This window comes from Anomaloglossus baeobatrachus, chromosome 3 (genome assembly GCF_048569485.1).
Source record: "Anomaloglossus baeobatrachus isolate aAnoBae1 chromosome 3, aAnoBae1.hap1, whole genome shotgun sequence".
NCBI classification, from domain to species: Eukaryota; Metazoa; Chordata; class Amphibia; order Anura; family Aromobatidae; genus Anomaloglossus; species Anomaloglossus baeobatrachus.
The window spans coordinates 436,318,054-436,336,418 of NC_134355.1; the positions used below are offsets into that span (position 1 = coordinate 436,318,054).

The 18,365-nt window shown below is 47.5% G+C and overlaps 1 protein-coding gene across 1 annotated transcript in view; it reads left to right on the forward strand.

Annotated features, from left to right (window-relative positions):
- CHRND (cholinergic receptor nicotinic delta subunit) overlaps positions 1 to 17,671 on the forward strand; it is an 80,586-nt gene extending 62,915 nt beyond the window's left edge. The window contains exons 9-12 of the mRNA XM_075338495.1: positions 7,832 to 7,946; positions 11,041 to 11,251; positions 14,515 to 14,633; positions 14,856 to 17,671. Of these exons, the coding sequence (XP_075194610.1) occupies positions 7,832 to 7,946; positions 11,041 to 11,251; positions 14,515 to 14,633; positions 14,856 to 15,038 (628 nt within the window). The 3' untranslated portion in view covers positions 15,039 to 17,671. The remainder of the gene's footprint in view (positions 1 to 7,831; positions 7,947 to 11,040; positions 11,252 to 14,514; positions 14,634 to 14,855) is intronic.
- Positions 17,672 to 18,365: the final 694 nt, after the last annotated feature.

Sequence of the window (18,365 nt, forward strand, 5' to 3'; positions counted from 1 at the left end):
CCTCCTCCAGGGTTGCCTCCTCGTCCTCACTGGACCCAGGCCCAGGGAGCCCGCCGTCCGGCAGACTCGACCTTAGGCCCCGTCCGCCCGCAGCACCATCCATCCTCCGCGACGATCCAGACGCTGGCTCCGCCACATAAACGCCGCCTGGGGCATGCCGTCCGGCATCCCCGCGTGCTCCAGCTGATCCCGACGCCGTCCCATCGTTGTCCCTCCGCTGCGATCCCAGGCCGGGCCCCGCTGATCCGGGCCGTCTCCGTACGGACTCCCCCGCCGCCACTGGGACCCCATGCTCCTGCATGGGCCCCGCTCTGCTCCTAGACCTTGCCGCCGCCGCCACTGTGGCCTCATCTGCGCCCCGCGATCCCGCTGGCCCACGCAACCCAGCTGGCCCCCATGACCCCGCTGGCTCATACGCCCCCGCCGACCCACGCGACCCCGCCGACCCACGCGACCGCGCCGGCCCACGTGACCGCGGCGGGTCAGGTGACCGCACCGGGTCAGGCGAGCCTGCCGGATCGCGAGGACGCGGCGGGACGGGTGAGTACGCGGGGTCACATGACCGCGCACGGTCAGGTGACAGCGCCCGGTCAGGTGACATCGCCGCCCCACGTGACCGCGCTGCCCCACGTGATCGCGCCGCCCCACGTGACCGCGCCGCCCCACGTGACCGCGCCGCCCCACGTGACCGCGGCGGGTCAGGTGAGCGCGCTCGGTCAGGTGAGGCCGCCGGAGCACAGGGGGACGCCGGGTCACGCGAGCGCAGCGGGCCCCGTGACCGCGCCGGGTCAGGTGACCGCGCCGGGTCAGGTGACCGCGCCGGGTCACGCGGCCGCGACGCGCGCGTCACTGCCGTGCGCCGCGACCCGGAAGAGGAGGGGAGGCCGGCCGTGTCGCTCACCGCCCCGTTGCCTTGGCGCCCGCGGCCCGACTTCCGGCCGGGGCCTCGCGACGTCCCGGCTCCCGGATCCACCGCCGCACATCCACTCGGGCTCCGTCTCCGCTGCCGGCTCCTCGGCGTCATCTCCGGGCTGAGGCGCTCCGGGGGCCGAGTTCTTCGCTGCCGCTTCGGAGGCAGGGGGGTCCCCTCTTCCTCGCCGACGCCGGACCATCGCAGGAGCTGCTCGTCCATCCAACGCTGTCCACGCTGCTCCGCCATCCTCTTCATCTGTGCCATGAAGTCCTCCATCTTCAGGATCCAGCCACAACGATTCCAGTCACGTCCAGGTAGGAATGGCCCACCCCCCTCTGACCTGCCCTATATACGACCCCCTATAGCCACCACCCCCTGACCAATCACACTGACCCCTGATCCTAACTGCCCCTTAGCACCACCCCCAAATTTCGCGCCCAAACTGACTTTCTCCATTAACCCCTTATTAACCCTATGGCCTGGCATCCCTCCTAGTCATGTAGCCCTCCCTTAAGCCCCTTCGGGTCAGCAGTCCGGGCTCTTCCTTTTTCTAAAGAGGAAAAGACGCCGCAGATTTGTGACAGCCGGGGAGCGAGACGCCCGTGATCGGTGAGTGGGAAAGGGAGAGGGATTGTGCTGGGGACGCAGGACACATGCAGATAGCAACATGTGCACATAGCCATACTGTGAAAAGCCACATTTATAGTGATAGAACCGTTCTCGAACGTAACTCGAGCTACCGAACTTTTAGCAAAACGCTTGAGTTCGAGTTCTAACTAGAACACCCCCAAAATCACTCGAACTGTGCTCAACTCTAGTCTCCACAGCATAAATTGACCTGCTGAATCTAGGGAAGCCAGACCGCATGTCAGTTTATGCTACGAAGAAAAGAAGAGCATTAGGCATGGGATTTCTATAAAGCCATGCTCTGTGCTTGTACTGCATAACACAGCAGTTTGGATGCAGCGCAAACACAATGCGTCCAAAACGTTGCTATTCCTGATTGTGGGCACAGACCCTTACACGTATTCCCTGGTGTAAATGCTCAGTGTAGAGTACAAGATAAAAATGAGCCATGCCATACTGCAATCTTTTAGAGGCAGAATGAACAAATCAATAGTGGTTGTAGAATTGGCTGTATTTATTTTTTACACCATTCACCTTGCAGTATAGGTCATTAGGCAACTTTATTCCTCACATCAGTACGATTACACTAAAAGCTTTTTACAAAATGAAGGGTTTTTGCATCATTGAATCTTGTAGGGTATCATATTTTCATTTTTCGGTCAACAGTCATGTGAGGGTTTGTTTTTTGAGTTTTGAGGAATGAGTTAGGAGTTTAATTTTGGCACTATTTATGGCCACAATAGTTTTTGATCGCTTTATATTCTACTTTTTGTTAGGCAGAATAAAAAAAACAGCAACTCAGGAAGTGGTGTTTGTTTTTACGCTGTTCATCATGCCGTAAAAGTGATAAGTCCGTTTTATTCCTCGGGTCTGTAAGATTACAGCGATAACATGTTTACGTAGTTTTTTGTTATGTTTTGACACTTTTACACGATAAAAACTATTTTATAGGAAAAAAAACTGTTTTGCATTGCTGTATTCTGAGAGCTATACATTTTATTTTTTGGCTGATGGAGCTGTATAGCAGCTTTCAAGATGACGCTTTCAGCAGTACCATTTTTATTCATATATACCTTTTTTTGATTGGGTTTTATTCCCCTTCTTTTGTCAGCTGTATGTTGAAAAGACAGTTTTTGCTATGTTTCTTGTTTAATTTTATTACGGTGTTCACTGAAGGCATTAATTAGTGTGACCGTGTGGCTCTCCCCTCCGATTTGGACCCCCGCAATGTACTGAAAAGTGCCTGATCGTTGTCATGGTGACCTGAAGTGATCATGACGACCTCCAGGTCACCTGACTATGGAAAGCCTGTGTGATCTTACCTGCAGCATAATCACACAAGCTCTCAGTGCAGCTCTAACAATTGTGATGTCCTGCAGTGAGCGAGCATTGCAGAACATTGCAGCTGTGATTAAAGTACTGAGGGGTGATGTCTAGAGTCGAGCGATGCTCCAGTCGAACGGTTTACCAATTTTAAATTCGAGTGATTTTGGGCGGCGTTCGAGTCGTTCCACGAACTCGAACGATTTGCTTCAAGCTCGACAGTTCGAGTTACCGTTTGAGAACGGTTCGATCACCAAAAGCGTGGCTTTTCACAGTAAGGCTATGTGAGCATGTTGCGTATCTGCATGCGTTCTGCGTCCCCAGCACAATCCCTCTCTCTTTCCTACTCACCGATCACAGGCGCGAGGCTGCACGGCTGTCACAAAAGCTCCAGCGGCTTTTCCTCTTTTAAAAATGGCTGCCGCTTCATTATTCAATCAGGTATTCCCTGCCTTCCTCGCCCACCGGCGCTCATGATTGATGGCAGTCAGACACGCCGCCACGATGAGTGACAGCTGTCTCACTGCAACCAATGACAGCCGCCGGCAGGCGGGTCTATATCGTGCAGTAAAATAAATAAATAAATTAAAAAAAAAAAATGCAGTTCCCCCAATTTTGATACCAGCCAGGATAAAGCCACACGGCTGGAGGCTGGTATTGTCAGGATGGAGAGCGCCACATTATGGGGAGCCCACCACCCTAACAATACCACCCAACAGCTGCCCGGAATTGCCGTATCCATTAGATGTGACAGTCCCGGGACTCTACTCCACTCATCCCGAATTGCCCTGGTGCGGTGGCAATCAAGGTAATAACGGGGTTAATCATGACAGGCGTCTCCCCGAGATACCTTCCATGATTAACCTGTAAGTGAAAGTAAATAAACACACACAACGAAAAATCCTTTATTTGGAATAAAAGACAAAAACACACTCTCTTTCACCATTTTATGAAAATCCCCAAATATCCCTCCATGTCCGATGTAATCCACAGAGGTCCCGCGACACATCCAGCTCTGCTACATGAAGCTGACAGGAGCGCCGTAGAACATGAGCTCTCTGTGTCAGATCCACAGAGCAATGAAGTGAGCCACGCTGTCAGCAGTGACGTCACTGAGGTAATGCCTGCATGTGTGTGAGGATGATGGGGGTTGTAGTGCCTGCGTGTGTGCGTTGATGAGTGCGGTACTGCAGGTGTTTGCCCATCCATCCCTCCAACCATCCACCCATCCGCCCATCCATCTGCCCATCCATCTGCCCATCCGCCCATCCATCCAGTCCATGTGAAAAGAGACGGAAGGCACTCACCAAATATGCGGTAAAAAAAGCTGTTTTATTCGATCACCAGGTCAGGGGGCAAGGCGTGGCCTTTCATTGGAATGAGCACCGTGGCCAGAATGCAAGGAAATTTACAAGCCATATAATGCATGTATAAACCTGAAATAGGAAGATTGAGCGGTTAGCTCGCTGAATGGTGCCAGTGTTTCCTCCTTTCACCATCCATCCATGCATCCTTGCAGCTGAACAATCTGCTTCTGGATTGTCTACTGCAATATAGAGGTCAAGATTGCCAAATCTTCCCATGCTTTTCATTAGAGGCAGTGGCTCAATGGACAGAGCTACTGCCTAAGGAGAGTTAGTTCAGAGTTTGAGTCCTGGCTATCCCGGTAAAAAATTTAATATATTTTTAAATTATAATTATTATTTATTTAGAATTATAAATTAATTTAATTATGCACTGAGGGTAGCAGCTGCAGAACTACAAGGCTCAGCATATTCCATCCAGGACTGTATGCAAGAGTTTTTTGCCCACCAAAAAAATGACGTGGGCTTCGCCATATTTTTATGTGCTAGCCAGGTACAGCATGCAGGTACGGCTGCCCCCAACCCCCAGCTGCCTATTTGTACCCGGTTGGGAACTAAAAATATAAGGAAGCCCTTTTTTTAATTATTTCATGAATTTCATGAAATAACTTAAAAAAAAAACGACATGGGCTTCGCCCCATTTTTGTGTCCAGCCAGGTACAACTAGGCAGCTGGGGATTGGAATGCACAGCACAGGTTAGCCCAAGCTTTCTGGGCCCCTCTGCTGCGAATTGCAGTCTGCAGCCGCCCCAGAAAATGGCGCTTTCATAGAAGCGCCATCATCTCGCGCTGTATCCAACTCTTCCAGCAGCCCTGAAGCCGGGTGGCTTGCTGGGTAATAATGGGTTAATACTAGCTTTGTTTTACTAGCTAGTATTAAGCCAGAGATTCCTAATGTCAGGCAAGTTTGACCCAGCCATTAAGAATCTCCAATAAAGGGTTAAAAAAAGACACCGCACAGAGAAAAAATACTTTAATAGAAATAAACACACAGACACATTAAAGACTCCATATTTATTACTCCCTGTCAGCCCTCCACAATCCTGGTCTACTGTCTTCTTTCTCCTTCAACCTATGCAGCTCTGCTACAACAGACAGCACTGCATGGGAGGAAGACGCTGCTGCTCCCTTGCAGTCTAATCTCTCAGTGAGTGAGCAGAGGCTTCGGGCTGTAAGCGGTGACATCACCGCTGACAGGCGGGTTACTATGGTAATGGTGATCTCCGTTATTCACCGGCTGTTGAATCCAGTCCTTGCATGTTGCTGACTCTGTAAAGAGCGCCAACATGCAAGAATGGGGAGCCAAGCATGTGCCCAGTGACAGTGGTGGCCAGTGGAGCATACATACTGACAAAGGTAGTCAGTGGAGCATACATGTGACGCCCTGGCCTATCAGGTCATCACAGGGTATTGTACAATCTGCCCTCCTGTGCAATATCCACCTCCTCCTTGGTTACAAGTCCCTAACCATTGGTGTTGCCAAAACCAGCTAATCAAAATCCTAGGAACACTCTGCACCACACCCACCAGACACACCAGTGGATGGCCTGAGTGGAATAGGGTCGCCCACTTGGGGAGTTGGTTAAGGGGAGGTCAGGAGTGTCAGGAGTAGACCAGTGTAGTGTTGGAGGTGAAAGTGAGAGGAGGTCAGGAGCTGGGCTCCTTGGAACTACTAGGTAGCAGACGTTGGTCTGGGCTTGGTAGGAGCTGGAACCCCGGTCACAGGGGATCGTGACAAGGGGCACAGTATTGTCGTGGAGGACAGCCGGCATCCTTGTACCATCACCAGGCAGGGGCCAGTGCACGACGGGGTATGTGGACCCTAGGTCAGGGAGTAGCTTCAGGCAACCTGACAATTTACCGGACGAGAACAGAGCCTTCAAGATCTGCTCTCCACCCGCTCCAAAATCGGGGTACTAGCGCAACGAGGGGGATAGGACTTTCCACATATACGGTCCAGAAAATCCCAAGCGTGAACCCTGAGAGCAAGCTCCCTCAGTTAGGGAGCGGGACCCGACTAGTTTCAAGCTACAGGGACCAACCAGAAGGATACAAGGTGCCAAAGGAAAGGTCAAATATTAACAGGCAACACCAACAGAAACGGGACCCAAACATGCTCCCTCCCAGCGGCAGCGGTGTCCAGAACTTTGGCTTACTAAAGTTGTCAGTGTCAGCGTTATTGGACTGAGTGAGTATGCAAGTGACCCTTAACTCCACAATGACACCTCCTTGTCACCATCACCGAGTCCCGGGGCATCTCCCCCTACCCGTGGAGGGGTTAAACACCTGGCTGCCCACTCCATCGCCACCGAGTACTCCCAGCCACAGTGGTGGTACTCCACCTTACCACAGACCATGGGTGGCGTCACGAACTCTTAATATACCACCCACTGTAAATACCCCTCTTCATTCGAGTGGCTGCGAGGCCCCCCGGGTTCCGGACGCATCTCGAGCCACCGCGGGTCCGGATCCGAGCAGCTCGGCTGCTGACACGGGGGCGGTACATACATACTGATAGTAGTGGCCAGTGGAGCATACATACTGACAGTGGTGGCCTGTTGTGCATACATACCAGCCCTGGTGGCCCCTGGGGCATACATACTGACAGTGGTGGTCAGTGGAGCATACATACTGGCCCTGGTGGCCCCTGGGGCATACATACTGACAGTGATGGTCAGTGAAGCATACATACTGTCTCTGGTGGCGCTGAGGGCACAGGCTGGTAGCACTGCAGCAGCAGAGCCTGAGGGCTCCTCTGGCTGCCTTCTGAGTCCCCTGTGTGTCTGCTTTTTCTATTGCAGGCATAGGGGGGACCTGAGAAGACACAAGTGCTGCTCTCCTGCTCTCTCCTCCTCCTGCACTCTCCCTGCTGCTACTGGTGCACATTACCTCAGTTGCAGAACATACGTATTTGAAGTGGCCGCTGTGGAGATGAAGTGGTCACGTGTGAGGATCCTGGGTAAAAGGGGCAGACAAAGGGGGCGTGGCCAGCATCGAGAGAGCAGCAAGAGAGGACAAAGAAGGCATCCGAAAAGTGTGTGTCCAGCATTGAGGGGGCGTGGACGACAGCAAAAGGGACGTGGCTAGCAGCATAGATGCCATGGAAGGCATCCAGAGACTGTGACCCAACATCCAGAGGGGTATGACTGGCAGCAAGAGGGGGTGTTACCAGCAGAGTGGGGGGCGTGGCAGCTGCTTATCACTGCACTGTGGGATACATAGCTCCCGGCAGTGAGAGCGGGGCTGAGGTATAAAATTGTAGATCAGGCCATGCCTCCAACTCTCAGCTAAGACGGGCGGGCCAGTCACAGACAGTAGGCGGGCCGAATTCGGCCCGCGGGCCACCCCTTGCCCAGGTCTGCTTGAGGGAAAGAGCTAATTTGCATACTTTTTTCCTATGGTATAATGCCAATAGAACTCTGTATAAAGCAGGGACCCCCTAATGAGAATCAGTTTCTCCCCAGCCTGCATTATGAGTGTCTAATTAGCCTCAATCGTTGCTCCACCCCGATAAGGGGCATATTTTACATCATACACACAAATCATTTGAAAGCTTATAACATCATAACAACTAGCAAAGACCTGTTTTTTCTTTGTTCTTCAGATACCTGATGTTTATCATGGTGCTGGTGACTATTGTGGTCGTGAGCTGTGCCGTTGTTCTGAATATGCACTTTAGAACTCCGAGCACACATATAATGACAGATCGCATGAAGATGGTGAGTACATTGAGTACAGAGAATGTGGATTGTGGTACCTCCATGACCAACAAACATAAACTGTAATACAATGTTAAAGATGCTGTCCACTACTTTTACATTGATTGCCTTTCCTTAGGATAGGTCATCAATGTCTGATCAGCCGGTGTCCGACACCCTGCACCCTTGCCGATCAACTGTTCTAGGTCTTGGTGGCGGTAACAAGCAGCCAGAAATGCGCCATTGCGTCACTGCTCCGTCTTCTGATAGCGGCTGTGGCCATGTACTGCATATCTGCCTCCTATTGATTCAAATGTGATTCAGATGTGCAATTCCAGGCAGCGGCCACTATCAGAAGACAGAGCAGTGCCAGAGCGTAGCATTTCCAGCTGCCGCCTCCGGGACCCAGAACAGCTAATCGGCAGAGGTGCGGGGTGTTGGACCCCAGCCGAACAGACATTGATTACCTATAGGATAGGCCATCAATGTAAAAGTAGTGGATAACCTCTTAAATACTCAATTTTAGGGCTCATTCAGACTTCAGTTTTTCTCATACAGGACTGAATGGTCTGCACAAAAGCACTTTCCAAAATTGATCCGAGTGCCAGATCAATCTTGTCAATGCAAGTTTATGGCTCAGTAAAAAAATCTGACAGCACTTGGATGCCATCCATGTGCTATCCGTTTTTGACGGACAGTTTGATAGGCGAAGCTTGAGAAACCCCCAACACTTTTATTTTTTTTATTCATCTGAGAAATAATGATAATCTGGTCAATGTTTCAGTTTTTACCATCAGATTAGTCAAACTGATTTCACCCTGATCCAAAATAAAAAATCAATGGTGTTGAATGAGCACTCACTGTTGCAGATTGTAGGTGATGGGTCAATGATATAAGGTATTTTCTATGGAAAGCTACAACATATACCATTATAGAAGTACACAGTGGCATACATTGCTCTTGGAGTCCTAAAAGAGAAAGTATATAGTGTGATATACAATACTCCAGTGTACCTCTCTGCTCAGAATAGCGTAGTTTACCATACTGTACAACAAAGAAATGTCAATACGTATCAGCCTGGCATAAGCCCAAAGGGTAAGAGGCAGCCTCCAAATATATTTGGCATACATGCATTGAGGTTTAAAAAGTCATTCACAGACAGGATATGAACTGAAACCTGTAAAATCCTTACGAAAAAAGTACAAAGAAAAATGTCTCACAAATTCATTATTTTTTTGTTGAAAATACAGAGGACACTACCATCTAGTGGTTGTATTTGTATACCTTCAAATCTTTACTTCCATTCTTACCATTACAAATGTGTATGTATTGTGTTATAAGTGTAGGAGTTGTAAATTATGTAAATTGGCCACCCCCTTCTTCAGTTTTTAATTGTTTTTATTTAGTAGTGTCTTTTGTATAATTAATTTGTGATAAATTGTTCTGTGTACAGTTTGTAGGTTATCAGATATACTGATGTATACTGGGATTTGTTGTGGTATACACAGTTTAAAAAAAAAAGTATTCAACCCCCCTCCTCATTTCTAAATTTTTTTGGGGGGGGGGGTTTCCTCAAAATTTACAAACTTTTTGCCATTTGCAATCCAATCAAACAAGAACAATTTAGATACCTCAACACACCTAATATATAACAATTGGTTTCTTCAAAATCAACACAAAATGCAACCATTAATGACTTCTGCAGTCTCAGAGTTATTCAATGTCTTCATGACAAAAGTCTTTAGTACTTAGTAGTCCACTTTTGCTGCTATGACTTGTTGCAAATGTGATGCATAGCCATACACCAAGTTGTAGAATCTTAGCCCATGTCTCATGAGCAATTGACATAACCTCACTAATAACCTTGAATTGCTAGCAGAATGGTCCAAAAAGTTAAGAAAAAGATCATTACTTTGCACAAAAAGGATAGCAATGTCATTGAATTGAGGTACCATTGGAATTGTAAAGTTAGAGGAATTCTGGCTACTATATCTGGCCATGGCAGAATCTGTCTGCCACCAGATTCCAAAATTACTGGGGAGGTAAATGGGCAGTAACCCTCGCGTGTAAAAGTTTCTCGGAAAGATTTGGAGTCAGTGGGTCTCAGTTTGCACTGTAAGGCGCTGCAACATAAGAGCTCTTTCCTTAAACTCCAAAACTTCTACTGGCCAAAAAACATAAGAAATCATCTTCAAAATGCTCAAAATAATATACCATAGATAATCCACAGACATTTTGGGGTTCTGTTCTGTGGAGCAATGAAAAGAAATGGGGTGCCATTTAGGCTTGTGGATCGGTGAAAATGAATACCCAGCCTACAGTGAGGCATGGTGGTACTCTGGGGCTGCTTAGCTTCCTCTGGTACTGGAAACCTGCAGTGTGTGGAGAGCAAGATTGAATCTATCATATATCAGGGAATCTAGAAAAAAAACCATCATGACTTCTGTAAAAAAGTTGAAATTGAAGTTTGGGTGTCCTTAGGCTTTCCAAAATAACAATGAATGGAATCATACCTCAAAGATTACTAGTTATTTTCAGAAAAAATCCTGGAAAGTTTTGGAGTGGCCATTACAGTAACCTGGTTGGCACCCCATAGAAGATCTTTGGTGAGATTTGAAGAAGATGGTTCGTTACAGCACACTCACACAAGAATATTAGCAGCTATTGTCCATGAAGAATTGGCTAATATTCTTCTGGAATGCTGCCAGAAGCTGGCTATACATCATATTTACAGCAGGTCTGAACCGATAAAGGTAGTCTGGTAAGTACAAAAAGCACTTGTGATAAAGAGGCTGAATAATTCTGAGACTCCAGTGTTTATTAGATGGGACATTTTGTGCTGAATTAGGAGAAACCTTGTGTTATATTAGTTTTCTTTTGGGTATATACCTTATTCTTGATTTATTGCTGATTAACCTAATTTATAATGAGGTTTTGACTACTTTGATTGCAACTGTACATGCACACATTGTACATAAACTCTCTCTACACATTTTGGATAAATGTAAGTTATTATACATCTATGAGGTAAATTATTTTGGTAATATTAAATCATTGGTAAGGTTTCGCATAAGAATATCTCTACACTTCACTCATTTCCTTTTTTTTTTTTCAGATCTTTCTGCACAAACTGCCCCGCCTATTGCATATGTCCCAACCAGCAGAACCCGATCCTGAGCCATGGAATGGGGTCCTTCAGAGACGCAGCAGTTCTGTGGGGTATATTGCAAAAGCAGAGGAGTATTTCAGTGTGAAGTCTAGAAGTGACCTTATGTTTGAGAAGCACGCGGAGCGGCATGGTCTGACCAGTCGGGCTACGCCTGCCAGTAAGTACTGTATCATATGTGGATTATTATCTATCTAAAAAAAGTAGAGTAAAAAATCTAAAATGGACAGTATATTGAATTGGCACTGAAGTCTGTTTTGGTCATGCTATTGACTGAGAAAGGGCACATAACAAATGCAGTGCATTAGCCTACATGACAGGGGTCATTTTGTGTCATTAGATGCAATATGGATTTACATTGTAGAGTACGTCTGCTGTAGAAAGTGTAGCCACATCTGGATCTTTGACTCTCCCTGTCTGGCCCATAGACAATCAAAGAGGTGGAGTTCTATGGCATTGGGTACCTTACTAGTATAGATGTAAATACACAGATCAGGTACACACAGAATGTCACTGTCGTGGGCGGAGGGGCCGTGCTCGCTACACTCGGGTCCGGGGCTTCTGCTGCTGCTCGGTGGCTCGAGCGGTGGGCCGGACCCGGGGACTCGAGCAGCGCTCCTCGCCCACGAGTGAAAAGGGGGTGGTTTGTTTGGGGAGATAGCTCGTGACGCCACCCACGGGTCGTGGTGATAATGAGCACCACCGCTGCTGGTGACGGGGATCCCAGGAGCGATGGCAGGGAGCAGCTAGGATGTTGGTTCCCCCTCCGTGGGTAGGGGTTGGTGATCCCGGGGCCCGGTGGTGAATGGGGAGGAGGGCTGCTGGGCGCAGTGCTGCGGTGTACTGCCTGATTGCACTATTGTACTCACAAGTAAACCACACAGAGTCACTGGTAAACTAGAAACTGCTGGAGTCCACAGCCTTCGGTGCGGAGGGTGTTTAGGGTCCCACACGCAGTACAGCAGGATCCTGTTCTTTTCTTGCAGCCAGACGCTTCTTTCTCCTTCCTCAGTTGGGAACGGGGTGCCCACTCTCCCTGCAGTGATCCGGGTCACTTCTTGATGCTGGCGGGCCACTACCCTGCCCCGGCCACCTCGGGCCCCTTCCTCACACTTCCCTTCCTTATTGCAGCCAGGAGCTATCCTCTCCTGGTCTGCTCTCTTCACACTCCAAACTCACTCTGCTCCAGCCCCTCCCCTGCTGCTCTGTTTTGCTCTTACACTGGGGGCGGGGGGTGTCTGTCCTGCTGCACTGGTGTGGGATCAGGTTACCAAGGAGGAGAATGGCCTGCACTTTGCTGGATGTCTGCAGGCTCTGTGACACCCTGGTTTTGCCAGGGCGTTACACACCCCCTTGGTAAAACACAGCCCGTCCTCGGCCTGTCTGGGCACCGACATTTTTTGAACGGGTAAAAGAAAAATTAAACATTACAAACATGTATCTTCCCACATCGGGAGGTACGTTTGCTCAAACTTTAAACTGTTCTGCCACCCCCACCTGCGGTGTAGACGGCCCCCTCCGGAACTTGAGGACATTCAGCAGGGGTGACAGTCCATAAAACAGTCAACGTTTTAACTTGCGGGTAACCGTCCATGTTCCGCTACCGTCACTGCTGCCGCCATTCCCAGTACGGGGCACGGGTCCTGTGCTCTGCCTCCTGCTCAGGAGCCAGGCCCACTCGGATGCCCTCGGCGCCGGCTACAACCGGCCTCGCTAACTGCCGAGGGCCCCCTCGCTCAGTGGCCTGCTCCTCCTCCCTGTAGGTACACTCCGGCCGCTCCACAGCCGGGACGGGGTACTGTCCTGCTGCACTGGTGTGGGATCAGGTTACCAAGGAGGAGAATGGCCTGCACTTTGCTGGATGTCTGCAGGCTCTGTGACACCCTGGTTTTGCCATGGCGTCACATCACACGTTGTGCACGCCGGACTGCTGAGGTTCTGTTCAATGAGTCCACGCCTGCCTACTGATGCTTGTTAGTCAACTTCCCGCATCACCACTACAGCACACAGAGGAGTCGCTCCCACACTGAGCAGCACATAGTGAAGTCTCTACCACCCTGCCTTGGGTCCATGACATTATGAATGTTTGAATATATTTACTTCCAGCCCAAAGTGGAAAATAAAGAGGCTTATTCTGTCCCAAAATCACCCTTTATCCCTGGTGAAAAGATATTTTGGTCTCATACATATGTGACATGAGGATCCAATGATTCACCCAAGTGGAATGAATATAAGACTTATTTTCTGTTCATTGGCTGCAGTCATTATTACAGTGTAGAACCAATAAGTGAGCTCAGCAGCTCCGCCAATGTAGACAGCATGAGCTTCTGAGCTTAGTGATTGGCTGCAGATGTGATGCATGCTGTAGTCATGACATCACTGCTGCAGCCAGTAAACAGACTGGAGCAGCAGCAGAGAGGCAGTGCTGGACTAAGGGAGGATAAGTGACATTATATTATTTTAACCAAGCGCAAAAAAATGAGAAGCTGGAAAACATCTATCCTGTAGTTTGAGGGCATTTACAAGGGGTTGTCTAGTAGTGGACCAACCCCTTTAAAATTGTTTTCCACAAAAACATTTTCTCTGAAGGTATTTTGCCTCATGAAAATAACAAATTTAGCAGTTATTCATCTTCTCCTACTCTGTCTACGTGTCTCTGGCTGCAGTGGTGATGTCGTGAGTGCGACTAATACTTCAGTCTACTGGTTCTGTCCTCTGCACCAGTTGGCTGAGTATCAAAATTGGGAGGGACCGGTGGCTGTTTTTTTTTTTAATTATTTATTTAAATAATTAAAAAAGCCACATCCGGTTCCTCTTATTTTGATTCATAGTCAAGATGAGCACACAGTTGAGGGCTGCAGCCTGTAGCCGTATGGTTCATCTGTGCTAGGTATCAAAATCTTGGGGGACCCTACGTCAATTGTTTTGTTAATTTATTTTTACTGTACGCTATAGAGCCGCCCACCGGGTCTGTGATTGGTCAGACACAATGTCACACAGGCTGGGGGGCGTGTCTGACTGCAACCAATCACAGACGCCGGTGGGCGGGGAAAGCAGTAAATATTCAATGAGGGTTAACTATTGGAACCAGAAGTGACTGTGTGACCTGGAAGCAGCGTACCGCCATGTCGGATCCTCGGTAAGTACAGTGCGTGAGCTCCTATCTCCTTATCCCTTCTACCAACATTTTTAATCTCCAGATTCTGGGCCCCATAGACTTATATGGGGACCGGATTCAGGACCGGAACTGGGTTTTAAAAAAAAGAAACGCTCACTTCTAAAGGTAACAAATTAATGTACAGTTGCCCTCATTGTAATGTTAGTTCATGATATTCTATCGGAGCACCCATGTATCTGAGGAGCATGGGTGCTCTAGCCTTAGGCCTTCAATGCTAAATCTTTTCTTTTGGCCATCCTTTGCAGGGGTGAATCCGCTGAATGCAGACACATCACATGACCAGCTATATGGAGAAATTAAGCCAGCCATTGACGGAGCTAACTTTATTGTCAAGCACATGCGAGATAAGAATGATTACAATGAGGTATGTGTGGTTTTTATGTAAAATTCATCTCATGGTTGAAAGATTTCTGGATTTCATTATATAATTCACTCTTCCTATGCTTGAGTCACTTGTTAATGCAGTAATCTAGTGACTTCTTATACGATGTATCATACTGTAATGCAGCAGGACAAGTGAGTAAGATGATTATACACTTTAGAGCCGATTTACTAATTGGTAACTTTTCTATTCCCTTACTTGCAGGAAAAAGACAACTGGTATCGTGTTGCTCGGACAGTTGATCGATTGTGCCTTTTTATTGTGACACCAGTTATGATCATCGGGACTCTTTGGATATTTTTGGGAGGAGCTTACAATCAACCACCTTCGTACCCATTTGCTGGCGACTCCTATGATTATAAGGAAGGACATAAGAGATTGATATAGAACGTGATATCAAAATCCAATTGACGCCCATATGTAGCAGGAAAAATGGTTTTAAAGAGGTTCTTCCTGCAGATTCCTCTCATTTAAACTAAAATCAGAGACAAGCAAACATTGTAGAATAATACTTTTCCTGGTGCTGATAGAGTTCAATGTGTAGAGAAGAGAAAATGATCTAAATTAGTTGGCAAGTGCACATAGGCAATTCCAGAGCAAGCAAGTGCTGTGGTTCTCATCCCCATTCCTCCCCAATATGTTCACATTCGCAGTAGATTTATCTTTCGCATGTGCTATGGAATCCAGTGGTGATGCATGTATGGGGACTTTATCTGTTTGTGGCAACAACCTTGCACAGTAATGCACATGTGATGTTCCAAAAATGCATTAGAAGGAATATCTGTGCCGAACATACACTGGTATGTTAACATCATATTGAGGAATAGCTTGAGGACGGTTTATTAGTCTTTGCCCAATTTGGGTTGTCCACTGGGCATGTAAGCTAAATAACATAGAAGCCTATCAGTTACAAGAAAGTTGTCCACATACTTTATGGTGCTGTTACAGGTTGCATAAGGACTCCCTTTACATTAATTATTACAAGCATACATTCTTCTGGCATTTAACCAGTGCCTAAAATGTTTCTTTTTTACACAATTGTCAGTGTGCTGTGTGTTTAAAGGTTTATCTGTTGCATCTGAAAGTAATGTTATTTAGGAACTATCCTTTATATTTGCACCCACATATAGCACTTATACCAACATGTGTTTCAGCTTATTTCTTTGGTTATTCTTTATATTTGTTTAATTAGATCAAAGTCTACAAATGTGGGTCAAGTTGTTTTTTTTTTACCTAAATAAAGTTTCACAAAGCATTCAGATATCACAGATTTATCTAACAAAAATGGTACATTGAATTTTTTTTCTAATCTCAAGGTGAGACTTTGACAATAAAATGTCAATATATTAATATAATAATATTGTAATGTAGCAGAGGCGAAGGTACCTCCGCAGGGCAGAGTTCAATTAGGGTACAGGAGACCAGGGTGCAAAAATGGCGTATCAGCTTTGTTACCGAACAGGAGAAAAAGATGCAATGCAATGGTAAAGTCTGATATATCAACAGTAAATGTAACAAATTCTAGCTTGGCCATACAACTCTGTCCCCCTAGCTATTACAGACACAAATCCAGCAGGAAAACTTTGGCACACAAATTAGGCTTAACACTACACTACAGTTACAACTAACTGGGCTCTGATACTCGAACCGCGCAACTACAGCATTCTGGCTACTGAAGCCTACACTATGCCCCATCAGATGTGTACACCACTAAAGGGACTCACGGTACCGCTGTGGAGGGCCAGTCCGTTCCCGTGAACTTGGTTCTGTGGTGTTTGGATGGCTTGTTGGTGTGCATTCTCCTTACAGGTCAGGGGGAACTTCTTCTTGTTCACAGACTCAGGGTACTCGTCTCTTATGGGTGGCGTCTCTTATCACCTGCGACATCACGGTACGGTTCACAATGTCTGACATGCCCGGCACTGTGCCTGTTTTCCAACCACCGTTCTCGGAAAGTCTCTTCTCTCAGGTGACCCCACTTCTCCTGCACTCAGCCTAAGCTCTTCTTCCACTCTTTCTCAGCTTCCCACACTTTTCGGGCAGGACTAGTCCAACTGCACAGTTCAGGGTGGAGCACCAACTCTGCCAGCTAGTCCACAGAACCGAGGGGAGCACTATCTCTTAAAGGGTTAGTGTGCTTAACCATTCATAGAGGCGACACCCCTACAGTACAAAGGAATGCAGTTACAGGAGCACTATCCCCTTGAAATAAATGATAAAAGCAATAGGATAAACTAGGTGGAGCCTAAAATTAGTTGTTTCTCTTGGTAACTTTATATGTAGTGATGGGCGAATCTGAACTGTAAAGTTCGGGGTTCGTACCGAACATATAGTGTTCGTCCACACGATCCCGAAGACAAACTCTCCTGGGAAGCTCGTGTTACAGTTTGGGTCCAGTTCAGGTCCAGGGGCTGTAAAAACAAGTACATTATTAAAAAACATTATGATTATACTTACAGGTCCCGGCCGGTTCTTCTTCCGGGTCCAATCATAAATTTCTGGGGGTATTCACTGCACTGCTGTCACTCGGCAGTCTTCGGCTGTTTTCGGCCGTGTTCGCGGTTATGTCAGGGTTCACCTGAGTCCATCAGCTATGGACACGACTGAACTTTGACTGCCACTGTGCAAGTCTCACATTGGTATCACCCGACATGGTGCACAATCTCCTGACAGGAGCGGGTTGGCTGCATGTATTTCCATGCAGCTGAGGCACTCCTGTGCACTGTGTGGGGTGATGCAATGTGAGACTCACACCAGTCATACGCAAGTGGAGTCATCCCCTCAGTGTCAGCCTGCTTCTCGCTCTGTAGAGACACTTGTCTGTACAGAGTGATGAAGCAGAGCTGACATTGCTCTCTCTGATTCTCGCTCTGTAGAGACACTTGTCTATACAGAGCGATGAAGCAGAGCTGACATTGCTCTACCCGTGCACTATGCCAGACTAAGGACTTTTTTATAATAAAGATGGAGTCTCGAAATGTTTTTTTGTTTTATTTGTAATAAAAAAAATTCTATGTGTTGTGTAGTTTTTTTTACTGTTTACTAGAAATTCATGGTGGCCATGTCTAATTTGGTGTTACAACATGAATTTCAGGCTTAGTTCCAGCTGAGAATACAGAGTTGGAATTAACCCCTTTATTACCCAGCATACCACCGCCATCAGGGCCGCTGGACGAGTCAGGTAAAATGCCTGAAAATGGCACTAAGAAACATATTTTCCAGGGGTGGCTGCGGGCTTCAGTTGTTAGCACGGGGGGGGGGGGGGCAGAACACTTGAGCCTTAACATGCTGAGAATCCCAGCCCCCAGCTGCCTGGTTTTACCTAACTAGTGATAAAAATATGGCGAGAGCCCACGCATTTTTTCTTTAATTATTTTTTTAAATAATTAAAAAAAAAAATTATGGGCTTCCCTGTATTCTGATTGCCAGCTAAGGTGAAGCCAGGCAGATGGGGTGGCAGCCTGTAGCCATCCACTTTATCTGCGCTGAGAATCAAAAATACTGCAGAGCACTACTTCATTTTTTAAAATTATTTATTTAGTTTTGCACTACTATATGTATGAGGGACCCAACAGCCAATCACAGACGCTATCACGCAGAATGGGCGTCTGTGATTGGCTGTTGGAGTAACCTTGAATCTGCACATACATTATAGATGCTAGAATGTATGGGTTAGTTTTAGGTTACTCCAGCCTCCAATCACAGATGCCCACT